Source organism: Nannobrachium achirus, assembly GCF_963921795.1.
Source record: "Nannobrachium achirus genome assembly, chromosome: 22".
Taxonomy (NCBI): domain Eukaryota; kingdom Metazoa; phylum Chordata; class Actinopteri; order Myctophiformes; family Myctophidae; genus Nannobrachium; species Nannobrachium achirus.
In genome coordinates, this window is record NC_137829.1 from 8,334,984 (window position 1) to 8,346,156 (window position 11,173).

At 40.1% G+C, this 11,173-nt stretch overlaps 2 protein-coding genes across 3 annotated transcripts in view; both read right to left on the reverse strand.

Moving 5' to 3' along the window:
• The window catches only part of tbc1d4 (TBC1 domain family, member 4), a 44,169-nt gene extending 37,712 nt beyond the window's left edge, over positions 1-6,457 (reverse strand). For both annotated transcript variants that reach the window (XM_080753393.1, XM_080753392.1), the window contains exon 1: positions 5,422-6,457. In XM_080753393.1, the coding sequence (XP_080609519.1) occupies positions 5,422-5,802 (381 nt within the window). In that variant the 5' untranslated portion in view covers positions 5,803-6,457. The remainder of the gene's footprint in view (positions 1-5,421) is intronic.
• Positions 6,458-7,754: 1,297 nt separating this feature from the next.
• Positions 7,755-10,962, reverse strand: commd6 (COMM domain containing 6). The gene is made up of 7 exons (XM_080753407.1): positions 10,883-10,962; positions 10,465-10,523; positions 9,812-9,877; positions 9,647-9,723; positions 9,176-9,344; positions 8,921-9,073; positions 7,755-8,749 (listed from the first exon to the last, which is right to left on the reverse strand). The coding sequence occupies exons 1-7, from the start codon at positions 10,905-10,907 to the stop codon at positions 8,699-8,701; spliced, it is 600 nt and encodes a 199-aa protein (XP_080609533.1). The 5' UTR covers positions 10,908-10,962; the 3' UTR covers positions 7,755-8,698.
• Between the last annotated feature and the right edge of the window lie 211 nt (positions 10,963-11,173).

The following is an 11,173-nucleotide window of genomic DNA, read 5'->3' on the forward strand; positions in this document are numbered from 1 at the left end:
GCTGGTGGCGCTATAACAGGCCAATGTGAAAAAAGGTAGCATTTGTTCCTTGACCTAGTGGGAATATGTGTGGCAAATGTCACGGTAATCGCAAGCTGCGTTGATGATTTGAAGCATTTTTTTTCAAAAACTGAGCAATCCTGCAAACTTTGGAAGCTAATATTAGCCAATCAGGATGGAATATGAAATATCAGACGGATCGGACTTGATCACATGACTATAGAGATACTGTGTACCAATTTGCGTGATTTTTGGATAAAATCTCAAGGAGTAATATCCAAAAATGTGTTTTACATAAGTCGGCCCAAAGGTGGCGCTATAAAAGGCTGATGTGAAAAATGCAGGGCAAAGGTTTATCCTTAGACTCTAGGGAGTGCGCTTACAAAGTTTGAAACTGATCGGTGGAGTTATAGGTAAAACCACAAATGGGCCTGTTATAGCACCACCATGAGGCTGATTTAAAAAAAAATAAGTGGCATTTCTTCCTCGGCCTAGTGGGAACGTGTGTGCGCGATTTCATGATAATTGCACTTTGCGTTTGGGATTTGAGGCATTTTGTTCAAAACGGCTCAATCCTACAAACTTTGGAAGCCAATCTTAGCCAATCAGGATGGAATATGCAAAATCGGACAGATCTGTGTCGATCACATGACTGTCGAGATACTGCCTACCGATTTGTAGGATTTTTGGACAAAATCTGTAAGAGTAGTGCACAGAAATGTGTTTTGCGAACATCGGCCACTAGGTGGCGCTAGAAAAGGCCCATTTGAAAGATTTAGGGCAGAGGTTCTAGATTGGCATCCAGGGAATGTGTTTGCTCACTTTGGCAGCGACCGGGCCAACGGCGACTGAGATTAGCTGCACACAAACTGCGAGGACACACGGACGGACACACGGACGGACGGACGGACGCACGGACGGACGAAGGGGAAAACATACTCTCCCCCAAGCCTTCGGCTGGTGGAGACAAAAATGGTGTGTAACAAATGCATCCTCTCACTGTAAATGTTCCCCTGATTGTCTTTAACTCCAACCTGCACCCACGCTATTCTCTCCCTTTGAACATAAGCACAAGGAATTGTGTGACGTGAATGCCTTTAGTACTGTATGTAGTTTATCTCTCCTTACTTCCTTACAATAGGCCTAATGGTTGTTCTTTCAACCGGCCATCATGCCACATCACAGGGAAATTCAAAACCACAAGATTTCTCTACAGAACCCGTAATTAAACCTTTTTCAACATCCATAGCTTATTTTTTTTAGTATAATATGAGGTTGGAAATAATGGCTGAGGAAAAGAGAATACTTGTTTACAAAATTCACAATAATTAAAATAAAGCTCTGTACTAGTGCTACTGAAACGAATGCGACAAAATCAAAGCCTGTTGCAGTTGAAGTTAATTCATCCAGAGTTAAAACCTCAAAGCAAAGTGTATCAAAATGGAATGTGCAAAAACTACACTATTACACAAACATACTGTACAGAGATTCCTGGAATTTATAAGCGTGATAGGCTTCGCTTAAGTCAATTTAAGCACCTTCCACTAAGCACAAGAAAGCTCTTGCTTACTACTTGTGTCCATTGTTTAAACGTAAAGAAATATACAGTAAGGGCCCAACTACTGTAGCTAGCCACCCTAAACAAAGAGGCATGTTGGCTTCAAATGTATGGTAAGTAACCCCCGGCATTTGGAGTATAATGAGAAGTATTGGTATATTGGTATAGTATTGGTAAATCTCCGCAATGGGAAGATTATGGTCACAGAAAACACATTAAATGCTGAATTGAGGTTGTTTTAGGAAAAAGCCGCAACACAGAAAACATCATAATTTAATAGCTGACAAGTCAAACAGACAAACAACTCAATTGTCTAAACAAATAATACTTTTTGTCTGACCACCACCGTCAGACTCACTGCCCTGTGTTGGAAGGGACGACCTTAAACGCACGCGTTGTTATGGTGTGCTTCCACCTGCACCTCAAAACAGTCACAATACCCACTCAGTGCTTTTCCACCTGCCTGAGTGGACACACAAGAGGAGGCAAGCTGATGAACATCTTGTCCGAAGTCAACACAAAACAGGCTCCCGTCTCCCTGATGAGGGTCAAAAGCTCAATTCAGACAGAGGTCTACATACATTTGCAGAGATTGTTATTCATCTTACTGTAGCCTACAGGTTTTGTTCAAACTATTAACACTTTGGCGTTCCTATTTAGAGCATGTTCATTATTAATAAGTGAACATTTATATAGTGAAATAGAGACTTGTGTCATTATATTCAAATACAGCAAATAGCATAAACACTGATCTTTTGAATATAATTCGTTCTATGGACTTGGACTAATTGGTTTGCATTTGTGGAAATGCAGTGCTGTACAGTCAACAAAAACTAGAAAAGGAAAATTAAATACTCTGATTTACACTCTGTGAAGTACTCAGGTTACAAAGTCCACAACATCAGCCTCTGATTTATTGTTAATAGAGAGGATCCATGTGGTACAGTATACCGTCCATAGTTACAATCCATTAAGTCATGTGTCAAGCTTGGTTCTCTTTATTCGTATGTTGGCAAAAGAGGCTTCTTCAGGTTCACAAATACTGACCACACTGGGATTGGTAAATTAAATGGTAAGGTTTCCAGGGGAGGTTGTGTGCACATCTTGTACCTGTATTTAGGCCAGGTGGTGGACAGGCAAGAAAGAATCAAGGATCTTGCTTGATTCTTGCACATGGTTAAAGCTCCCAAAACATATTTTTATTAATGGTGCAACATTTTGACTTTATACAGTAGGTCTTCATCAGGCAAAAATCATGATTTATACAAGGTCGAAACATTGCGTCATAAATAGGTTCTGGGAGCTTTAAACCTGTGTGCAGGTGTTTTACCTTCTCCTAAATTAAATGGTAACCCAGTTGACAACAAGCCAACATAACAGACAGTGGTTACTCTTTCAAACTGTAGGCCATGGAAATTTGGCAAATTCTGATTTCAGCCTTCAAAGTACTCTGCCACTGTCACAAGCATTCTATAGTGTTATCTTCAGCGGGCAGGGAAGTGAAGCTCTTTATTGTTGCTCTCACTTGGCTATTTGACAATCTGCTAGAGTCACTGGGTCCCTTTATGTTATCACCTCAAAAAGAGAGGTCCTGTTCCAAGTCAGAGCACAGGGGAAAAGCCGGTGGCCTCAGTTTAGAATGCAGACAACATCGACCTGCCCATCACAAATTCATATTGGCATGAATGCGGTGAGTCAATGTTCTATTTGTACCTGCGCTCTTACGCCAAGATCCCAGACTGTGAGTGAGGTAAAAGGTTAAAACCTAATGCCAAATAGCAGTCTGAGTCTGTAGGCCTTGGTGTCATTTTGTGTGTATGTAGGGGGGGGGGGGGGGGGTGTATGTGGGTGGGTAGGGGGGTCAGCTGTTATGACAATGCAGCCAATAGATAAACAGTCATACAGTATGACTACATTCTATTGCACATAATGAGTGAACGTGGTTTGGTCTTAAATGTGCAAGTGGCTAGACTAATGTAAATGATAAAAAATGTGTTAGGGCTGTGATGCAGTGATTTTCAAAGTTCAACAAACCAGATTTGTGCCCGCCAACGGCATGAAGTCTAAAGCACTTTCCTTCCTCCCATGCCTCCAAAGGAAACAAGCGGCATGCCACTTTCATGCGTAGCATAATTGTCTGTCAGAAGTTGTTCACATTGGACTTTATTGTGCCCAATTGGTTACATAATATACGGTAATAGCGTTCCATGAATCATTCCTTCTGTCAAGTGAGCCCCTTTCTTCGGCAAGACATCCTCCGACAGCCAACCTGACTTACCTTTCATATCTTAACGACTGATGGAAGAAATATGCCTTCAAGCTTTATACACACTACCCCTGTCAGCTACCGAAAGCTAATAATAGATTCACAAGCATGTCCCTCTCCTTCTATCCCTCTGCCTAAAAATAAAGTAATACTGTGGTGTAACTTAAAAATAACAAAACATTTACTTGAGCAAAATGACTTTGATTTCACAAACTGGCATACACAGTACGGGTAAATCTTTACACATCATGAGTTAATTTAACTGGATTTTGCTGTGTAATGCTCTGCTCTGTGACAGTGACAGTGTGGAGAGCGATTCTCAATGGGTAAAGGATGCATTCCTTGTGTTCCATTCTGCACGTGTTGCTACAGTAGCATCTGAGCTACCAAACCAGTTTTTCTTGCGTAACAACACACTGACTGAGGTGACTTTGTTACATCCATCCATAGGATAGATATACATTTACCGGTATGTCTGAAAAGATAAGAGTTCAACTGCCTTAAACATTAATCTGTCTCAAAACATGTTGCCTCTACTCCTCTCAGATTTCAGCACTAGACAAATGGTGTACTCTGGCCTTGCACCCACCACAGGAAATGTAATACTGGCATAGTATTTAATATCTTTCAAATATGTGGCTATTACTATGTTTGTATAAAAGCATGGATAAAAGCATGGATCACAATTTTAGTTGTTGTTATCCATGATCTTGACATGGCTCCTCCTTACCACGTGATCGCACGCACGCACGCGCACACACACACACACACACACACACACACACACACACACACACACACACACACACACACACACACACACACACACACACACACACACACACACACACACACACACACACACACACACACACACACACACACACACACACACACACACAGCTGCTTCAGTACAGTCTTGTTGTGTTTCATACCAAGCATTTCTGCTGAGAATGCTTGCATACAGACAGACTGCATGTTATCTACTCCCACCTTCTTGAATTTCAAATGTGTAACAGATGTTTGTCATGTTTGTTACTCAATTATTCTGCACTGATCAGTGCAGAGAAAGTTGCTGATTCAATAGTGTGAGTGGTGCCAGGGATTTCCCTACAAGAGGAACATTGGGGTAGATTAACTTTTCAATAAAACCAGGATGCCCACACATTATCCACACAAATGGGTGGCCTAAATACTGTTAATACCAAAAACAAACATGTTTTGTCCACTCAGTAATCTTCTCGGTGCATGCATTGCCATAGCCTAGGAGCACAATGGAAACAAGTCCCCAGGACTATTTTGTGTTATCATTTTGGCTCAAATGACTGACTGTACCTCGTGCTGTTTACATTTCGGAATTTTCGGTCTAATAGCTAAGTATTCAATCAATAAAGCAATGGACTATCTTGAGGTATCTTAAGTCCTGGTTTTGTATGATATATCACTTTTGGACAAATTAGTTCATTTAAATAATATCGTAATGAAAATGAAGCAGAGCCACATGCAATGGCATAGACCTACACGTTATGCATGTAGGCCTATTGTTGCAAGACATGTTTGATGAAATGTAGACTTTTATCCTGTGGAAAATACCTACCTGGTTGGGGTCACAGGCCTTGAAGACATGACAGGACATCTCGGACTCAGGATTGTCAGGCTGGGCCCGGATAAGGTATGCAAAATATGTGAGGTCATTGCTGTTGTGAATGAACCGAAAAATGAACTGCACTTTGTGCTCGAATATGAAGACCGACGAGTTGGCGTTATTGCAAGGGACGCATCGGATGACCGGTGGGTTGAGCACCAGCTGGACTTCTCTGGCCTGGACGGGACCACTGGAGTCGCTCTTCTCGCTCTTCCTGCGGATCTCCGCCACCAGCCACGGCAGCATGGGCAAGGTAGTCCGTCTGTCCAGCGAGGACCAGCCGATGTACCACAGATTGAACCTTCTGATCGCCTTTTCATCCTGACACTCCATGTCGTCGGTCGACCCAACAACAGCTCTGTCTGAAGGTTAATGACAGCAATGCCAAACGGTCTGACCGTTCACTGAGAACTTGAAGGCTGTGTTCAAAAATGACGCCAGGCTATCATTTCATTTTCCAAAGTGCACACCCGAATAGGTGACCTAATCCAACACTCCACGTGTGCCTATGTGACAACAGTAATCACCGTCCATGTCCCAGATGAAAAGTTAAAGCAACAAAGCCGAACATGTGCTCATCGACACAGGAACAGCGTAGTCCACACCAGCCAGCACACCAAAACAAAACCACTCAGGATTTTGTATTATTTATTATTTCCAAGGCCACGGGTGACTTGATGTACTTATATGGTCATCTTAGATAAAACTCACTCTCTGATTTGGCGATTATCCATTGGAATGAGCAACGAGCAATGTGAGTGAAACAAAGCCCAAGTTTCACTTGCTTGCCTGCAGAACGTGGCGTTGGCAGCCTCCAATGTAAACAAAAAATGTGGCTTCTTTAGAGCGTTTCTCTCTTCTAATGAGCGTAGAACTGGACGGCGTGAATGGTTCTTCTAATTTAACATCCCGCTGTGGACGTCCTTGCATTTTCTGTGCCTGTAGATTGCAGAAGACATCATTTGATGCTTGTTTATGGCGTTGCTGCATTCTGACTCCCCTCTGTGTGAATCAGTGTGATCCCTTCATCCACAACGCCTTTTTGGAGGAGTGGCCGCGCGCTACGGACCCGCCCACTGGCTGCATGTGCACGACAAGTGGCTTGCTTGTTTGTGCCAGTGGTGGAAAAAAGTACTCACATTTATATTGTAGAAATAGGCCTACTCTGTTGTGTTACAACTACAAATTCAAAATGTACTTGAGTACTGTAAAAGTACAACGTTAGTATAAAAAAATTATTTAAAGTATGCCTACCAAAAGTAAACTAGGTCCTACACTCATTATGCGGAATGTGAATGTCCCATTTCAAGTTTTCAAATGTGTACAAATATTTTAGATGGCCGAAATGTATATAGTGCTGAAGTTATTAATGTAATTTTTGTAATAATAATCCAAATCCACTAGTTAAATCTTTCAAATAGCCTAATAATTGTAGTAGAGTAAATGCATAATATTTGCCTCCCAGATGCAATGAAGTAGAAGTAAAAGTAGGCTATAGGAAATAGTAAAGAACAAAAATAATTGTAACAAGACTGCATGATACCATGACTCAGGCTGACTGACTGTTGTCAGTGCAAACCATGGTGGTACAAACAGGTCAGGCAGAGGCCAAGCCAGCTCAGCCAGGTACAAGCTGATTTAAACTTTGAGGAAAACGTTTTCAATCCTGTGTCTGCGTGCTTGAAACACCTGGTTAATATATATAGGATAAATAAATAGTAATCATCATGATAAATAATATAATTACAAATAACATTTCCCCCAGATACAGTTTATCCTAACTGCAAATTAGGATAACCTTTACATTTTATGTACATATTGTTTTACTATAAAGACTGATGTGACCCTCGCCATTTTCAATTGCCCCATCAGTCATTTCATCCTGGACCTTTAGCATACCCCATCCATGCAAGTTCATACAATGACTAACATCATCAGATATTCCAATACAGAACATTTGGCCACTCATCCCCTATGCTGTATGGCATGAAATTCAGACTTCAGCCAAGTATGTTTTCAAACTAGAAAAGGAATACTACATTTGCAAGCAGTCTACCTTAAAAATAGCCTCAGTCATGTAAAGTCATCATCAAAGCACTATCAGAACCGTGCAAAATACCAAAGCCTACTTTGCCACTACCCACACATCGTGAACTCCCTTACACACAGGACACAATTTCATAGGGGTCGAGGTACACAGGAAAACTCTTAGCAAAAATACTATAGGGTTGAATGAAACTCATTTGATAGTGATAAGTTTCAAACATATTTTATTTACAGTGTTGATCAAGTTATGGTGTATAAAAGAACAAATAGGTCTGCAGAGGTCTGTTAAGGTTAATATTCATGACATTATCTGACTAAACACAGGGACATACAGTTACAAACTTATGCTGTACTGTATCTGTAACAGCCATCTACAGTGGGAACAGTCCCTATAAGTAACTGCTCTATAAAGGAGGTCAGTTTTGGATTGACAACAAACTGCCTCATATTCTTGTCCAATAATGTTAGGATTCCATGTAGGAAAGGGTCTACACTAGCCCAAACAAAAGCAAACTGAGTTTATGTAAACAATAGATTTTCATTCTTTCTTATAAGTTATAACCCATCCAAACTAGAGAAACAGTACCAAACTAGTGCAAAGCAGTAAAGTATAGTCTTATATTATTTAAGTCTTTGTCTATCTGTGGTGTAATACGTAGGTAGTATGCAGCATATACAGCTGGAACATTGCAAATCGATTACAAACAAAAGCAGTCCATTTCTCACAAATAAAGTACAAAATAGAAGCACCAACAGTATTGTCTAAATGCATTTTCCTTCTATTACAACTGAAAAGTACACCATGTTAAAAGTACTGATCAATGCAAACCATGTCATCATAATCAATGTAAACCTTATCAATGCGAGACATAGCCGTTGAAACAAATGTCGCTCCTCTGAAACATAGATTGGGTCCTGTAGAAGCAATATTTCAGTAACATGAAGAGATTTTAAATTATGTTCATCATAGAGCATTCTACTACATTTTGCATAGGGAGTAGGGAATCTAGGGACACATGAAACTCATTGAGACTATACTGCATAGCCATGTCAGTGAGTAACAATATGAACAATATATATTTATAGCCGTATTTGAACAATGCATTTGTCACAGCAAAAATACAGCATCTTATCTCAAACATGTGTCATACGTTCATTCATTACAAAGGTAATGTTGCAATCATCACACAGTCTCCAAAACAGCAGCCATCTCCTTGAACTGCTTGTGAAAGTTCTGCAGCAGGTGTAAAGAAAAATCCAAGTCAGGCTTTATCTCGGTTTATCAAACCAATTAAGGCTTTCAACATTATGTCATATTGCAATGCTAATTAATGATGCAGATGCTTTATAAAAGTGTACTCAAGCAAGCACTGGATTCATAGGGCACATCCACTCAGATACAGACCTGAAACTGGGGAATGGTCATTTCAAAAGATCTCTGACAGATGTGTCCAGAGGGATGTGCGATCTTCAGCAGTAGAGACACATAGGGAGAGTTGAGAGACCGACAGGTATCAGAACTCACTGCCATGCCAAGTTTCCACTGCATGTCCACTAACTAGATAGAAACAGCAAAACAAAAGACGATCAACACCAGTCATCTGCCACTCTTAAGTCACAAGCAAATACTGTCAATCTACAAAAATAATTAATGTTATACCTGGCCGATGCTGAGAATGGCTTGGGCTTCTTGTTGTGCATGGACTAGCGCCCCCTGTTCACTCCACAGCTTGTGCATCACTTGCAGAGAGGCCCTGGGCCACTTCGTGCAACTGTCTTCCAGCCTCAACACTAGTTCATCCCCTGAAAGGTTACTTTTCCCAGCCGACCTAATACATAGCATTCAAAATGTTTAGGATCTCTTATACAAACAATTATGTGTGATTAACCTGTGAAGTCAGTAAAAAAAAAAGCACACTTGATCTTGAAGATCATCTGTTTTATTATCTGTCTTATTAAATAATGCATTTTAAATGCAATCTAATCCAACTGCACAAACTCAATGCATATCACATAGTGACACCTTTAATATTTCAAATAAATATAATGCCAGTAAGTACAGTAGGACACCTTGCCATTGTGGCTAGGGGCCACACATCATTACTTGGGACAAATACAAGAGGAAAATTACCTGAATGTTAATAAGAGATATCTGGTAATATTTTGTATAGTGTCCTGGTCGAGGCTAACTCCAGCTCTCGGAAACCTCTGTCCAGAAGAAGAAAATAACTTGTGAAAGAGGGACATAGGAAGATCATTTCTGAGAGCAAAGAAATGTTAGGAGATTTTTACTCACATCAGAGATTTCTGTTGAATCTACACCCCTAGTGTGCCCTTGAAGATAAGTTAGAATCTGCTGACACTGGAGATAAGAAGATTAGTTATCAGCAACATCTCTAAAGACAACAATCCATCATGCAATGCTAATTTCACACTGCATATCTACCTGTAGCACTACTGTAGTGCCACGCCAGATTTTATATATTTAACAAATCAACATCACACATGATGCTACTAGTACTTGGAAGTACTTGCCATGGTATAGCCAATGAATGAATATGGTGAACATTCATTTGATGAGTTTGAAGCTTTACACATGTAGCTACATGATGTAGGCCTATAGTTTTCACCATAACCATAGTGTTTTGGTTTTGCAATGATTTGTCAAGCAGTGTCACATGAGCATCATAATCGCTACTATAAGCGTAGCTCAGCTGACTATTACTTATAATAATGTGTGGGAAAAGGTTAGCAAAAAGTAAGTGGTAATGAGCTCTAAGCTTAAATCTAAAACTTGAAGTAAACACATAGATAGCCTAATGTCAGTAAAATCAGGATTTCAGTGCCTGTCTTTTTCAAGTAAGAGAGAGAGAGAGAGAGAGAGAGAGAGAGAGAGAGAGAGAGAGAGAGAGAGAGAGAGAGAGAGAGAGAGAGAGAGAATATTCTCACTGTTTGAGCCAACAGATCTGGAGAAAGCCTTCCGATGTTTTCCACAATTTTGTGTACATCTACAAAAGAGGAAACAAAGAGTAATAAAGCCTTAAATGTGTGGACGTTGACAAACTTCAGGTTACACACGAGTCATGACATTACATGAAATACGCCCGGGGATAGTGACACCGTTATAACCATCAGGTAATACAGCTGTTAATCTATCACTCCATCCATCATGTCACCACCAGACAGTGTTGGTCTCAGGCAGCCCAAGCTAACGTCACCATATAGCTAAATTATTAGCTTTAATTAGCCAGACCCCAAGTTATAGCAAATCAGGTGGTGTATTTTGCACCACTTAAATAGATACGGATTAGAAAACTTCTTATAGGGTCACCTGAAACCAATTTTCCAACGTTAAGTTAAAACCCACCATATGACGTGTCTAGCCCAGGCATCTTCTCTGAATCGCTCCTCAGAACTGAAGATACAACTCGTCACGTTGGCATAAATACAAGTTATACTTCCTGTACGCAGATTTCAAAATAAGACTCATGAATTTTATTTTTTTATTTTTATAATTATTTAATTATTATTAATAATATTTTACTTTGTGAAAAACTAAAGTAATAACAACACCTTATAACCTTAATTATCCCCTACATTTTCTACATTCCCCAAAAAGCTAAGATTGTCATATATAAAAATAAATACATGTTTTAAT